We start from the raw sequence: 16,735 nt of genomic DNA, 5'->3' as shown, positions 1-16,735 counted from the left end.
TCTCACACGCACACGCTTTGCTCACTCACATACACACATAAATTAAATATTGATATCTCTAATTAATTAATTCACGCATTTCTACACGCCTTTTCTTTACTTTACTTAACAAGAAAATATGAATGTTGTTTTTTGTCTGTCATTTTGTCTGAATTTTCTTTTTTTTTTCTTCTCTTCTTTGCCCTATCATTGATTTTACTATTGATGTAAGGATCCCGGATTTTCACGGAGACAATAAAAACGACAACCAGAAAAAGAAAATAACTCAATTTGATTGGTGGAGAATGATACTTGTATTACTATTGGCAAGCATATTTTGATATTTGTGTTTCTCTGCTTCTCTTCCTCCGCATAAACTACATTTGTCTTTACCTCCCCCACTCTATTGGAGAATAAACATGAACTGCAACTCTTAGCCCTAAAAATTTCCTCTCATTACTCCTAATAATCCTTGATATATATTGGACATAGTAAATTTGTAGAGCGCAATTCATCAGTTAACCTATTCTCGTCTTACACTCGGCATTTCTGTTAAAATATTTAAACTCTAGATATTTTCAATATTGATATTGCCAACCATATCACAGCCAATGGAAAACGAAAAGATTGATCTACAGAAAAATGACGATGGCAAAATAACATACATAGCTATACACAGTGTTTAATGCTTGCTATATATGCACATCAATTTGGTCATCTACAATCAGCATTGAACTTAACTTGATTTGGTATATTTCCACTTGTTCGTATAGATCACAAGTAAAGGCAAAAAAAAAAAAAAAAAAAAAAGAAATATACTAAACGCGTCAATTTTTGACTGACTGACTGAATTTGTCAGATTATTTATAACATTTGTATACATATTCTCTTCAATTGGTCATGATTTATTCTCATGAATGTAGTCACCATTGTATCCTCAACTGTTATGTAGGTGAAGCTGTTGCAGTTGTTCTAGCATAATTATGAAAGTTGCATTTGGCCAAACAAATTAGACAACAAGAATCCTGGTGAATAAATTCGAGTTTATTTGGTTGGTCAATAAGTAGTTTTTGTGTTAGGACCCAATTAACCAATGTTCATATCTTGCAATTTAAAACTGCAACTATCAAGAATGGACAGTTTATGTCACTGGCTAATTCTATCCCTCGTACCATTTACAGACTTGATTCAAAATATGGGTGGTGGTATGACCAAACAATCAAGCTATGTTCCACCACATCCATCAATGAAACAGCACAACAATAGATAGTTATATGTCAATTCTTTGTAGTATACAATAGCAAAAAAAAAGCAACGTTACACAGACACTTTATTGTCGTTTGTACACAACCACACACACACAATTGAAATTTTTTTTTCATGAATTATCCGATCGGAAAAAAAGAGATTGATGTCGGTTATTGTTTTATATAAGACCGATTTTACAGTTATTAGGTTCCAAAATTGTACCAAAAATTAATGAAAAAAAAAAAATACAAATACAAATATAGCTGCAAATTTTTATTTAATCTTAATCTTACTAACAACTACAAAATAAATCTAATTTGGTTTACTCCTACGTTTCCTCTTTCCTTCTTTTATTATCATGACCATTATATTATTCTTCTTCCAGATGGTATGCACTTCCATCGTAAAGTTCTTCAGGATCACAATACAAATCAACATCATCAATTCCACTCGTTTTCTAACGGCCATCCTCACCATCAGTATATACACTCGTAAAACGAGAAGATTATGGAACTATATCCCACAAAATCTTGCTATAGTTACTGATTGTGATGTTAAGTTTTTTCAATGCTTTCAACATTTTCCTCACATTCAAATTCCAATTCTATCGAGCATTTATTTTTAGTTCAACATCTTTAATTTCATTTTCTAACTTTGAAACTAAAAATGGCGATATCAACCGAAGGTTTCAATTTCTGACATCTAAATGCTCCAATGATATGGGAAATTTAGTTGGGTTTACATTTTGGAGTGGATTCCCTTCGAGAAATAATATGTGTAAGTATTTAAACTCTTCAAAAGATCCTGAGAATTCTTGAATTTTTGATATTCCTTAAGTCGAGAGTTTGAACACTAATTGGAAACCACTCAGTACATAATTTTTTGACATTTCCTCCACTAATATGAATTTTTTCAAGATAAGACTCATTTAAATTCAATGATTTTAGCGTGTCACTATCAATATCAAAACCACGTAAAGAAAATATCTCTAATGCCCAATGCCATGTGATTTTTCTAGTGAAAGGTTTCATCCTGCCTTGCTTGGAGGCTTTGAGTTGCAAGTTTGTAAGTCCATTTGGTAAATGATACATAAAATCCAGACTCTCAAAGGTTAAATAGTCTGCCTCTAAAATATAAAAGTTTCCGCCATTTGCGAAATTCTAAAACTACTTTTGATTGCGATTTTTGGTCTATCTTCAATGCATACATATTCTAGATTTTGTCCAAGATGCAAATATCCATCATCAAATGCTACTCGAGAAAAATTCAATTCTATTGATGTATCAGGAAACTCTAAAGAACTCAAACTAGCACTAACAAACTTGGCATTAGCAATTGATAACAACTCCAAATTTGAAGGGAAAATCAAATTAAAAACGCCAAAAATCTCGGGAGCTTCCGATAGAGGATCCAATTCGTAAAAAACCATCCCTTCAAATTCAGAACTTTCTAATTCAGGAAACGATTTTCTGTCAAACAAATCAAATGGAAAAAATACAATCTTTAATGACTAAGTGTTTTAAATGTTGAAATTGATGTAAATTTTCACAATGATACAATCTATAACACTTGCTTAACTCGAGTGTTTGTAAATTTGGTGCTATTATTCCAAGCTCACCAAATGATTGCAAAAACGGTAGCTTTAGTTTCAAATATTCCAATTGATTCATTTCCTCACATTCAAATTCAACTGGGGTTTCGCCTGTACGAATCTTAAAATGACGCAAATTCCCCGGTAAGCTCAATTTAGTCAAATCATCAGCTTTAATTTTCAAAATTTCTAAACTGGAAGATAAATTACCCATTTGGAATTCTTCAGTATCTTCATCTTCTTGTTTGAATTCTAATTCTTTCAAACCTTTGAAATTATAATTCTCAAACATTGTATCACGGAGCACATGGGTTTTAGCTCTGGGAGGTAACTCCGATAAGTATCCAAACTCTCCCAAAAATAAATGATCATATTCAACATTAAACTTCAAAATATCTTTCGTATATTGTTCATAATCGGGCTCATAAAATGTTGAGAACAGCCCATTAACGTGAAAAACACGAGGTAGAATCTCCGCCAAGTATTCTGAAATAGTTTGTTGACCAAACAATTCATGAATGTGTACAATTTTTGGATATATTTTCCATTGGTCCACAGCTTGTTTCAATTTTGCCGGTTCCATCCAAATAGTTGAACACATACAGGTGTTATATATCCCCTACAACGTTCTTCACTCTAACAATTCTTTGGAGCTTCTTCAACAAGAATTATATTCGATAAAATTGCTGAAACAACAGTCCTTCTAATTGGTAAGAAATATAATAGCTTCGGTAAAATACATTTAGGCATATAATCAATAATGATGAAAACAATGTCTACGGGAAGATTCCCTAATCCAACAAAAAGATCACCATCAGGGTTGGAGTTTGACATGATGGCAGATCGAAGATTACTATTAACAGGATTTGATATGATTAAGATGTTTCAAGAATATTCTCCAATAAGCTTTGTCCAAATACTTTAGATAAAGATTAGAAGTTCATTTCTTTCAGGCAATTATATTATGTGGCAAAAAAAAAGTATTATAAAGTTGTTGTTGCTCCGGAGGGTTTAATGAAATTTATAATTGAAACCCTTTGCAATATAATCAAGAAATTCCCCCCTAATTTTGATTTATTCACACGACCGCGCTACCAGTTTGCAACATTTGACACTGGTAAAAAACAAACCAGAACCGGCCCTTTTTAAGTCAAATCCAAAAACTATTACTGGTATGTATAAATAAATTTTTTGTTCATTTCTTTTTACTATGTTACAAGTTGTTATATAATTTGACAAAATAAAAAATAAGAGAAACAACTAAAAATAATCCCTTATAATTTATATAAATATGCTTGAATTTTGTGTATGTGATGTTATTTCTCTTTTATGTTATGCATTTTTTGATGAAAAAAAAAAAAAAAAAACTAAAACTGTCATTATGTCATTGAAGATACTCTTTTTTGATTCTCATAACTTATTCTAGATGCTCTTTTCTGTTCATCATCAAAATCTTCTAATGGAATTTCTTCTGTAGCTACCCCGGGGCTTGATCCATTGGCATGCCCATTGGAATGGTGGATATAACTATCACTACTATTTCTGAACATTGATGGAACAAATCCTTTTCTTTTCCTTATTGGACTGGCTATTATTCCTGGCGGTGGGGTAGGCGGTTGTTGATGGTGAGCATTAATTGGTGAATCATTGACGCGTTCAAAAATTATTGATCTATCATAAGTCATGTTACTACCACTGCTATTATCCTGCTCATAATAGCCATTGCTATTGGGGTTGTTGGGGTGACGATTTTGGTGACCGTTATCGAGCGACGATGATGATGGTGACTTACCATTACTATCAGTTGATGCTGTTTGGGTTTGTGGTGGCGAAGGATAATTCATGCTCATTCGATGAACAACATCACTGGAATAGGTACTAATTTTCGGACGATTTGGATCAGTAGGATCATAATCAAATGGATATGCTTCAAAATCACCTCGAGCAACACATTCTCTAATGATATCAATATCTTTGGGCCAAAATATTCTCATAACAAAATCATAGAAAAATCTTGGGATAAGACAACATAAAATCCCAACAAACATACATGCCCAAAATGCCGTCATACCAAATATTTCTGGGGCTGCTTTATAAAATTCTCCACTAGATTGATAATTAACAGTCCATAACCCGGTCCAAATAAAAATGATCAAAATGGAAATGGCCACAATTAATGAACTCAACCAATCCCATCGGAATTGATGGAATAATATGTAACAATTACATGAAATACAAGCAATACATGTCACTAATACCCCCATCCAAAATCGATGATCCACTGGTTTACCATTCATATTAGGGAATGCCACCATGTATAATAGATATGGGAAAAAATATGATATTGCTGATTGATAAATCCCATCAAGACAATATAAATAAAACTTGGCGTCACTCATTTCTGTTCTAGTGATACCTGTTCGATAAATTTGTGGTACTAATAATGAAACTTTTGCTTCAACATCTTGATCGAAAATCCCCAAGAAAATCACAGGCAACGAAGTGAATGCTAAATTATAGAACATTAAATAAGTGAATTCAAATAAATAAGTTCCATCGAACTCACAATAAATTCCGTACCAAAATAATGCGATATTAAAAATAATATTCTTATAGAAAAAACTTGGGATCATTTCACTGAATCGTTTATATGACCATCTTCCGTGTGTCAATAGTAATCTTGCCAAATACCGGAATTGTCCAATGGCATAATCTGAAGACATGACTGCTTGTCGACCTTCCTCCCCAGCGATCCCCACACCTACATCTGCAGCTTGAATCATGGCCACATCATTTGATCCATCACCAATAGCCAATGTCATGACATTTAATGTATCCTTGACTAATTTCACCACAGCAGCTTTTTGTGCTGGTGACACTCGACAACACAACACAGCACGACATTTCTTACAAAGTAACAAAAATTTCCGTTTGACTTCTGGACTTAGAAGAACCAATTTAAGAGCATCACCATCGATAACTACTCCAAATCTTTCATCAGGTGGAGAATGATCCCCAACAGCAGCCTCTTTTTCTTCAAATGACCCTGTCATATCAAAATGTTTCCGTAAATAATAAGAAATTACCGTATCAACAATTTCTGGTTCACTAGCATTATGTCCAAATTTCAACCCTTGCAAAGAGTTTTTATCATCTGATGAGTTGTCCTCGTTGTTGCCGTTTTCATCATCATTATAGGCAGTCTTTATCACAAGTAATTGCATATCATTTCCTAACAAATTACAAGAAAACCCAATGTTAATGGCGGTTTCAACTTTATCACCTGTTAAAACCCACAATTTAATCCCGGCATCAGCCAATAGGGAAATAGCATCTGGTACCCCGTCTTGCAATCTATCTTCAATGGCAGTACCACCTAATAAAGTCAATTCACGTTCAATGGAATCGGCTACGGCTTCCATTTTTGCTTCACGATCGTCCAATGAAGAAGCAGCAGCTTGATGGCGTTTATTCCATTCAACATATTGTTTCCAACTCAATTCACGCTCAGCAATACATAATGTACGCAACCCTTCAGTAGCGTATTCTTCAAGATGCTTAGAAGTCTTTTCTAACATGGCAGGATCATTTTCGCTAGCAGATAAACGTTCATAAATTATAGAATCAGCCCCCTTACATATCAATAATGCTCTGGGCTCATCATTGGGTCCATCACCAGGTATCTTTATAATTGAACTCATCCTTTTTCTTGTTGAATTAAATTCTAATGTGTTCAATACTTGGTATTCTTTAGTAACGCCATGAATATCAACTATTACTCCAGTTTTAGTGGTACCTTTGAAATTAAACCCTAGAGAACGAGCTGTTCCTACTAAAGCGGCTTCATCAGGAGATTGAGCTTTAAGCAATAATTTATTTGGTTGTTTTGGATCTGGTTCAGTCATAACTGAATGACACAAAGCCAAAGCCAACATAAAGTGGTGGTTACTTTCACGTTGTTGTTCGTTGTTATTGGAAGAATCTGTTAAATCATTGATAAATTCCAGGGAAACAAATGTTATCTCATCATCATAAGTTTTATTCTTATTAATCGTGTGTAGTTTCTCAATCATAACTTCTTTATCACGACTAATCAATTCACGTTCCTGCACTGCTTCAATTTCAACATCAATTCCCATACGTTTTCTTAACCCAGCCAATGCTTCAGTATAAGCCTTACCATAAGAAACTCCATTAATAGTACATTTTTTAAATTCCATTAAATTTTGAGTTAATGTTCCGGTTTTATCACTGAAAATATACTCAATTTGACCCAAATCATCAGAAATTGACCACGATTTAGGGGTACATGGGAAATCCAACTTAGAATAATACATCCCCACATCGGAATAGATGAAAAATGCTTGAGCAGTCTTGATAATTTCAATAGTAATATAAAGCGAAATAGGCACCAATGATTGATACAAAATCAATGATACAAAAAACCCTACTAAACCATTTAATGCTGGAGTACTGGCAATGGTACCAAACTCAAAATAATCTCGTGAAGTATTGGTTGATCGATAATATATCCCATTGACTAACCCAGAAATAAAACAAATGACAAACAATAAAATAAAATTTAACAAGACATAATAGTTCAATTCTCGTGACATTCTTGACTGTTTAGTTGGAGTTACCCCGGCATTAAGCATGATTTTAGTATCATCACCAGTGAATACAACTATCCCAATGGCCCATTTTGTGTTTCTTAATGTACAACCACGCAATAATAAGTTGTTAATAGTGATTGCTTCTTGAGAATCTTCACGGTTGTCATGTGGTTGCAAGTTATTCATTCTATTAGTATACTTCAAGTTCCCTTGATAAGAATACAAGTTTGCATGAGGACCTTCAGAATCGATTTCAAAATCATGATTGATTAAATCGTCAGCTTTTTGGATTTTTTCATTGATTGAAGAATATTTCAATGCTTGTTTAACCTTTAAATTGGTTTCACCATCTAAATTCTTGGTTTCAACATAACAACAATTATCTTCATCGCTGGTTGCCAAAATCACAAGGTCAGCAGGGATTTCATCGTTATTATAAATTCGTAACACATCTCCAACTTTGACGTTTTTCCAATATTTTTTGGCAAATTTCATTGTCTTGTGACGATATGACGAGGATTGACGTTGCTGTTGCTGACGTTGTTGTTGAAATGATTGTCTTAATGTGTCGTTGAATGGATTTTCAGTTTGTTCAAATGAAGTTCTAGTAGACATGATATCACTATCAAATGATTTTCTGCCCTGTTGTTGGTCGCCATCACCATCAATATTATTCTCTCGATTATATCGTTCACGAATCTTGTTGGCTCTTCCTTCTTTGGTTAAATTACGTTTCAGGGCTCCCCAAAATCGGATTAACAATCGAGTGTTCCATTTTTTAAATTGTCTCCAAAGAGACACTTGCTCATCATCAACATTGACGTTTTCATAATGATATCCATTGGCATTATCTTCATTAACTTGAGTTAAAATATGTGTAATTTGATTATTGACTTCCAAATCCGTCACGGTTCTTCTTGAATCTTCAATGGCATCCTTGATGGCTGTTATAATAACAATAACAATCAAAGGGACTGCTGCCAAAACTGGAGATGGAACTCCAAATATTTCAAATGCTCCCAAAATAATAAGTACAAGAAAATAGATATTAGCAACATTATGCATAAATTGATTCCAAATGTTTTTTGGGAAAAAACTCAATGGAGTATATTTTGTTGTTCTAATTTTATTTCGAGGATAACTTGTTATTGGCTTATTAGTTTCAGGATCAACTAAATGAGGAGGTAATGGTCGATTAAACGTGATGGTTCTTTTCTCTGATTTTCTATTTTTAGGGTCGTTTTGTTCTTCAAAATCTAGATCTTGAGGAGGTGGTTGATTATCATGAGGGAAATTGACTCGATGAGTATTTGGTTTCCGTATTGAAAGTAATCTTTTATTAAGGGAATGTGAATTATTGGAGTGGGATTTTCCTTTACTTTTATGAGGTGCCAATATTTTTTTCAAAGTTTTCGATCGATTGATATTTTCATTCTTAGGTCTTCCATGTTTATGACGAGTAGTACCCCAACGATGTCTTTTCGTTTTTAGATTTGATGGTTCCATTTCATTAATATTATCATTTTCGTTTTCATCTTCTTCACCAACAACATAGGTTGCCTCATCTTCATTTTCATCTTCTTCCTCCACCAATTTATCTTTATCATAATTATAACCAAACTTTCGATCGAATGAGCTTTCGTTTTCATCAAGGAATGGTGATCTTGGATTATGGCTGTGGCTATTGCTATTGTTATTATTTGATGTGGACCCCAGAGACGACGAGCGTGGTGTATCATTAGGTAAAGGAGTTTTGAATCTTAATGATGATTGTCGAGGGAATTTATTGAACGTACTGATTGTTGGTGTTGGTGGCATTGAATCATCTGAATAATCATGATGATCGCTAGGGTCGTCGTTGTTATTAGCTCCATCACTACTGTTATTTAGCGTGAAATTGTGCTTGTTTTTAGTCATAAGAATGTGGATAGCAATTGAGATTGGGTAAAGTAAAGTGTAAGTTTGTGAAAACTCTATAAGGATTTGATTTGATTTGTTGGAAAATTATACCCTGACGTGCAAAAAAAAAAAAAAAGAAAATGGCAACCACTCGATTATAAAAGAGAGAGGAAGTGCAGCAGTTAAAGAAAATAGTAACTAGCAATGGGGTAGGAGGAAAGGGGAGTTGCTTGACTGTAAATGTTATAATAATACAGATGTTGTATAGAATGGTAAAATCAAGATGAAAATGAAAAAAAAAAAAAAAAAAGAGAAAAAAAAGAATTTGGTTGTAAGAATTGGAAAGGAGGAGGAGGAAGAGGACAAACAATCAAAAAGTAAATCGACTTAGTAAGATAATTTCCCTTGTCTCTCTTTTTTTTTTTTTTCTTCTTTGTTTAACGTGTATTAGTGTGAGTGAATGTGAGCGTGTATGTATGTGTGTGTGTGTGTTTTAATTAAGTTTAAGCTAGAAAAAAGTTTTCTCTTGTTTTGAGTTATTTTTGGTAAATCTTTACCCATTTAAAATGCACTACGTGATCCTTATTTATAGCCGATACACAAATATACAGATACATATCCACACACAAACCCTTGTCCAATATCATTATGATTACTAATTATTCATGTATTACTAATATCTATATATGGCTCTAGTGGTTTGTATTCACTTCTAGTCTTTCTCTCTTCATTTCCTGGTTCATTCATGACAGTGTAACTCAAGTAAACTCTAGAAGCAGAATTAATGCCAAGTCATTTTAATACGGAATTGAAGGAATGTGAAACACCGCCTATTAGAATCTGGTCCCATCTCGGCGCAATTGTATTGTACAATACGGGCTACAAATCGTTCTTGTTTGTTTGTTTGGTACTAATTGTCTTAGATCAATATCTATTTTTGGCATGAAAAGGTATAATTAAGGTTCCCATCTTTGCTTAATATGAAAGGCGGAGGAATGCAGACTGTATTTTTCACTGTTATGACCTGTTTGATCCCTTTATTTAGTACAGGCTATGTTACTTACAAGCAAGGAAAGACCGATGTCCCCAGCACAGCACGAAGGATAAAAAATAGTGCATGTGTGTGCGTGGGTTTCTGACTCTGGGTATTGCGGATATACCAGTCGGAGATGACCAAAATTTATTCCGGATAATTTACAATGGCGAAAAACTTCTAACTCACACTCCAGACTAAAACTTTTTGTGCAAGCCCTTAGTCAAGCCCTAAACAATCAGGCCAACAGGTTATATTTGCAAAGAAAAAACCAATAAACATAAATTGTTAAAACTTTCATAGTAAGTGATGCTTTGATGAATAGATCTGGTGAAAGAAAAAAAAAAAAAAAAAAGACCGCACTAAATAAATCAAATCGGAAAGATCTCGGGTATTCTTTTCTTTTTCTTTTTTGCTTCGTTTTTCTAGTTGTGTGAAACATTCGTTTCAACAAGGATTATGTCTGCATACTACTGGTTTGACACTGATTCAGGAAGATGTTCAGAAATGTACCTTTTATATTTGTTACTATAGATACTTACCCATCTCAAAGATCAAATTAAATGGCCTTTGAAAGGGATATAAAACTAATAATACCCGATTTAGTGCAATAATTGTAAAACTCGTCGAAGAAGAAAAAATCTTGTTTTGTGTCGTGATCCTAAGTAATTCATGATTTTGTATCTCGTCTGATGATGAAAGATATCTCCGTAAATCTATGGCCCTTATAGGTGTAACCAATCAAAGAAGAGAAAGCAGCATGGCGATTCGTATTATCGAGGCGGCTTATTCTTATTCTCCATGAAATTGTCGTGGATAAATAAAATGTTTTTGGGCATCCCCAGCCTCAGTTGCAAATAGGATATAAGAGTTTAGAGGATCACTTGCTAATGCGAAACAAAACGGTTACTTATATTAAAGGTGGTCCCTGAATTCTCTTTCCATGCTACTAGTGGTTGGTGAAATGAGAACATCGACACTTTTGTAGAGCTAGCTATGCTTTACTTGATGCACTTCAGCACTGACTTATAAAGTTAATTGTGTTTCATTCAGAACTACCCACCGGTGGAAATTGAATTGGTTTATCCCAAGGACCGTAATAACCAGAAGAGCATCCCTGCATGCTCCGATCAAACGATCTCTCTTGGTTCTTCAATATGATATTTGTTTTACATAGTATTCCAGTAAATCTAGTTCAGTGAGACCATCTGAAGCTCCGACCTTGTGCTAGTAAGAATAGTAAACAATCAACAGTTAACTCATTTTTTTGCTTCAAAATAGATCTACACATAAACAAACATAATCTAGTATCACTAAAACTATTTTGAAAATATACTAAATGACCTACCTATCACTTCCAGACACACATACACTCTTTATTGGTTCAGTTCCTTATTGGCAGATGCATCTTTATCATTATTTTCCTTTTCTGTTTCATCAATGGCATATTTTGCTGTCCATTCTTTAGCAACTTCAATAGCTTTCTTTTCGTCCAGTTTCCAATCTTGTGCCACATCATTAGCCAATGGATCATCGGGGTTTGGAGCACCCAATAATGCTTGAATACTTAACAATATCGTTCTAATTTGTAATGCTGGTGACCAGTTATCTTTCAACACATCCAAACAAATTCTCCCCAATTTATCAATATTTGGATGATAAATTTTTGTCAAAAATCGAACTTTTGGGGCACACATGGGATAATCATCAGGTAAATATAATTCTAATTTGAATTTCCCCTTTGCATAAGGTGATTGATTAGGACCAATTATTGTTACTTCAAAATATCGAAGATTGTCTTCCGATGGAGTAGCAATTATCCCAGGGACAGGATCACTGACTAATCTTTCAGTTTCTTTAATGATTCTTTTAGGTAATGCTGCCATTATAAAAAGAGGGTATGTTTGATGGGATATTCTTTATTTTCGATAAACAATCAATTAATAATGATGGTAATAAGTAGACAACCAATCAAACAAGTAACCAAATATGGAAATCAACAGATGTACTTATCGGATAAAGGTTTGATATTACTGTGGTTCAAAGTTCCTGTTTTGCTTTTTCCCGTCCATCAAATTTCGCCTCCTTCCTAATGAACTCATAGAAAATGCTCGATTTAAAATCATGGTCGTGTGATTGACAACAAAATTTTTTCGTAAATGGTCAAAAAAGAAGATGCGATTTATAGAACCCCAATGGAACCAAATAAAAACTACTTTCAATACAAGGCAGGAAACATTTGTCAATCAATAGTTGTTTTACCCCATATCTTGTCGATTTTTATTAATATCCAACATAACTATAGGGGAAAAAAAAAAAAAAAGCAAAGACAATAACAAACTAACTTTTGCACATTAAAATGCCACCGAAATTATCACCATCAGCAGCAGCTTCATCAGCACAAGGAGCACCAATGTCTCATAAAATCATAGTGGGAACAATTGCCATTTTATTAGGTGGTTATGTGACTTATAAAACCGGTAGTGATTTCCAATTTGTTAAATATACTCCTCATTCACCAGAAGAAATTGAACGACGTAAACGTGAAAATCAAACTGGAATTTCTATGAAAATGACTGATGAATTAACTTTGGACTTAAAACCAGAAGCTAAACAGCGGATTCAGAAATTATTGGAAGAGAAAAATAAATCACTTGAAGCAAATCAGAATGATAAAAAATGAATAATGAATATTGAAAGGGGAATGATTGAAAACCAGGCAGATTAAACAAGAGAAGAGGCAAATGGGTGTGTTTTAGTCTAACCAAGAAGTCTGTTGTTGGGACAAGTGTGAGTGCAATCGAAACCCATGGTGGTAAAGTTTATCAAGTGGATTCTTACAAAGATAATGTCAGGTATAATTATTCAAGTAAATAAATAGGTGATACGTTGATCACGGAGTCATTCAGCAGATAGCTTTCCTATCAAAGATAACCCTTGTGGTTTATTCTTGGTTGTAATATACTTACGCAAAAATCTCTGGTAAAATTCACAATTGAACTTGTTTCCATTTATTGATTGGTGTATGTAGTTATATGAAACATCTGTTTAGCACAGATCACCCCTAACTTTATCTCTTACAAGACTAGCTATTTTCCACTCCCATACAAGTACATTAATCTTTTCCTTTTCACTTCGTATCGGGAACTTGCGGAAAAGAATTTACATTTTTCATTTTTCAAATCAAAAGGAAATTCCTTTCCCCAGATAGTGGAGAAGCAAAAAAAAAAAAAAAAAAAAAGTAAAGCTAAATTACGTGCATTAATTCCATCCGATTGCTTCTGTTATTCTCCACTTTTTTTTTTTTGACTGCCCCACTTTCCTTAATTACTCTATCCACACAAAAACACACAAAGTACAGTATACAATATATTTTATGATTTGTTAGTAAAGACAACTCCTAATCGAGCATGCTTTTAGGTATTTAGATATGTAGGTCGTCCTGTATCATGTATACATCGGGATAGGAATTGACATCGAGAATTGGAGAAGTGAATTGCCCCACCATCTATCAACAGTTGATCATTTTGGAAATTAAACAAGATTTGATATACCTTTTATCCTCTTCATTTAATGTACATTCTAAATCCCGTATGCTAAAAATCCTCGAACCTCGGGTGTGTAACTAGTGATCTTGTTTAAGAATTTGTTTTTTTCTTTGTTTTGTATGTACTGGATTGTTGATTATATGACGTTGATAATAAGAACAACAAAAGGACTAATGTTTAAGAATGACGATTGGCTTTGGGTGTTACAAACAAATATAGTCAGTAATATAACTTACGCAAGTAATTAATGCAAGTAATTTAAAAGAGAGCCTTTATTTAATCTCTTCAGGCGCAACAATATTTCCGACCTTTTATCATTTAGTTTCTCTACCACCAATACCATACGAATAAAGTTAAGAATAACATTCTTGACATTTGCAAGGGAATGGTAACTAATTGTGCAAAGTTTATTGAAAGGTTAATTAAGCAATAGACAGACAAACGTATTGGTTTCAAAAATCTAAATCTGGTTTGCTTTATCTTTCATACATTCCAATATTGATGCCTCACTTGTACTAAACATAAACCAGGTAAGATAGCACAAATCAGTTGGTAACCATAGTAACTATATAACTTCAGGCTAAAAAAAAAAAAAATGGTTTAGTTAATGAACTTTTTAGAACATACACAAAACAAGAGAAGAAAAAAAAAAATTGTTACTTGAATGCCTTAACCCTCCTCCCCCTCCCTTTCAAACATAACAGTATTGTAGGGATCATTCTTCAAGAAATATATTGACTTGTATAATGATAATGAATGTAAAGAGTAATGTTAATTTTTGTTGTAGTGCTACTAAATGTTACAGAACTTCACTAAGTAATTTGAGAAGGGTGAATTAGACTAGGCTCATATTCACAATATCCAAAATTAAAACTCATCTCTTGGTTGGTTAAGTGTTTGGAGTGATGAGTTCAAAAGACATCCAATATTGTTGGGTACTCCTAGTGATACAAATACAATTATGATGGGTTTTGGTTGAGTGCTATATTTAGACCAGACCAAAAAAAAAAAAAAATGTAGTGATTACAAAAACAACAACTTGAAATTCTTCAATTCATATACACCATATATTCATAACTTTGTTTCCAAGGTTTGTTAATATACAATGAAGTGCAGTTCAAATAAAAGATTATTCATCAATTGCCTTAACTTATTTGTCGAACAACAATGATGGACACAGTAGTTTGCGCTTTTCTATGGTTACTATCCAATGAGTGAAATATACAAACCAAATAACAAATGAAATTTGATGTCATACTGATAAAGATCGCTAGGAGAATTGAGATGGAGTATGAACTCATGATTACACAGAGATATCTGGATGATGAAGTTTTTGACATCATCATAACTGATTATTGCAAAATCATCGCTATAAACACCAGATAAACTCATTTTGTATTGTATTTAGTTTTGATTAAATATCTTTCCAGGTTAGGGTTATATCTTTGATTGCTTCATAAATTTTGGAAATTTCATCCAACAATAATACCATAACCATTTCCATATCAAAGAAAACTAGGACAGAAACAACAATGATGCAATTGTTTACCTGTAGAGCAATTTGAATGAAACGTAGCAGGTACCTAAAAAATAATCCTATTAGTTTCTACCAATAGTAGCTATGGGATTATGTTCCTAAATCTAGACCAGCGTTATATAGGAACAATAAAAACAAAAACGGAGTTCAAATTGCCCTTCATTCAAGGAACACAATAAGATACATAACTCATATTGAAAGCAATGAACGTATTATTGACAGTAGTAATAGTAGTAGTATTGCTATTGTCTTCATTATTGCTTTCCTTCTTTTAAATTTTCGAAGGGATGGTTAATGGAAATTGTTTACATTCAAAATTAACTATCCTAATTAGGCAAGTGATGTCAAGTGCATTAAATCAGTTTCATATAAGCTATCATGCATACATTGATTTCATGTTTAGGTTATTGTACATATATAATGATTACAAAATGTATTATAGAATTTAATCTCATTACCTAATTAGGTAATTTATCCTGTATGTTGATCTCAAGGCTTATTAGATGAGGGGCAATTTGTTCTTGGAGTTTATCTGTACCAAGTCGTAAAAAAAAAAAATACAACAATAAGTAAATATGTAGAAGAGAATTTCACAACTTCTGTGTTCATCTTCCACCACCACATCACAATGTATTATATGCCTTGTGGGTTACTGCTGTAATATAATGAATTTTTTTTTTTTTTTTTTTTTTAGTTGAGGTTTTCTCAATAGCAACTTATCATTTGCAATTTAGAACGATTATAGAGTAGAAATAAGTGGTGCTGGGATGGCTTTATCTCTTGCAAAACATACAATTCAATGGCAGATGTATTTTCCACTTTATAAACGAACTACCAAAAAAGTCAAAACAAAATCTAACGGTTTCAATTCAAAAAAACAGTAAAGCTAACAATCCTGTCAAATCTTCACACAATAAGAAACGGTTGGTGTGGTGTAGTGTGGTGTTGTATTAAGTTACTACTAGGTTGTTGCTAACGTCATAACAATGAATAAACCTTACTGTAGGGAAAAAAAAAAAACGATAATGATAACATAATACCAAATTAAGCACATGATGGTTATGAATATAGATTTGATAAAAAATCTACCACATGTTTTATTATTAATGTCAATATAATAGACTCACTAACCTATCTTCCCTTCTTCTACTATTATGAGCTTTTTTTTTTCAATGGAAGCAATAATTTAAAGTTTAGTTTTTTCTCTTGAATATGGGATATTCCAATTCATGTGGTTTTTGTTTATTCTATTCTCTCTCTCGTAACCAACTTACGTTTCTAAGTTTC

General features: G+C 33.1%; 3 protein-coding genes and 1 pseudogene across 3 annotated transcripts, besides 1 other annotated feature; 1 reads left to right on the top strand and 3 right to left on the bottom strand. All coding sequences in view use genetic code 12, as the record gives it.

Annotated features, from left to right (window-relative positions):
- Positions 1-1,555: 1,555 nt before the first annotated feature.
- On the bottom strand, positions 1,556-3,652 carry CD36_50580 (annotated as a pseudogene).
- Positions 1,556-3,652: a sequence feature (Similar to S. cerevisiae LPF6;~not a pseudogene in C. albicans).
- Positions 3,653-4,197: 545 nt separating this feature from the next.
- Positions 4,198-9,348, bottom strand: CD36_50570 (aminophospholipid translocase (flippase), putative; the record flags this gene model as incomplete). The annotated part of the gene is made up of 1 exon (XM_002420318.1): positions 4,198-9,348. One exon carries the CDS (start codon positions 9,346-9,348, stop codon positions 4,198-4,200), a length of 5,151 nt encoding a protein of 1,716 aa, XP_002420363.1.
- Positions 9,349-11,739: 2,391 nt separating this feature from the next.
- CD36_50560 (ubiquitin-conjugating enzyme, putative) lies at positions 11,740-12,249 on the bottom strand (the record flags this gene model as incomplete). The annotated part of the gene is made up of 1 exon (XM_002420317.1): positions 11,740-12,249. The coding sequence occupies one exon, from the start codon at positions 12,247-12,249 to the stop codon at positions 11,740-11,742; it is 510 nt and encodes a 169-aa protein (XP_002420362.1).
- Positions 12,250-12,722: 473 nt separating this feature from the next.
- Positions 12,723-13,046, top strand: CD36_50550 (conserved hypothetical protein; the record flags this gene model as incomplete). Its single annotated transcript, XM_002420316.1, has 1 exon — positions 12,723-13,046. The coding sequence occupies one exon, from the start codon at positions 12,723-12,725 to the stop codon at positions 13,044-13,046; it is 324 nt and encodes a 107-aa protein (XP_002420361.1).
- Between the last annotated feature and the right edge of the window lie 3,689 nt (positions 13,047-16,735).

This window comes from Candida dubliniensis, chromosome 5 (genome assembly GCF_000026945.1).
Source record: "Candida dubliniensis CD36 chromosome 5, complete sequence".
Lineage (NCBI taxonomy): Eukaryota > Fungi > Ascomycota > Pichiomycetes > Serinales > Debaryomycetaceae > Candida > Candida dubliniensis.
Note: the sequence above shows the minus strand (reverse complement) of the source record. Positions and strands in the feature narration are given on the sequence as shown.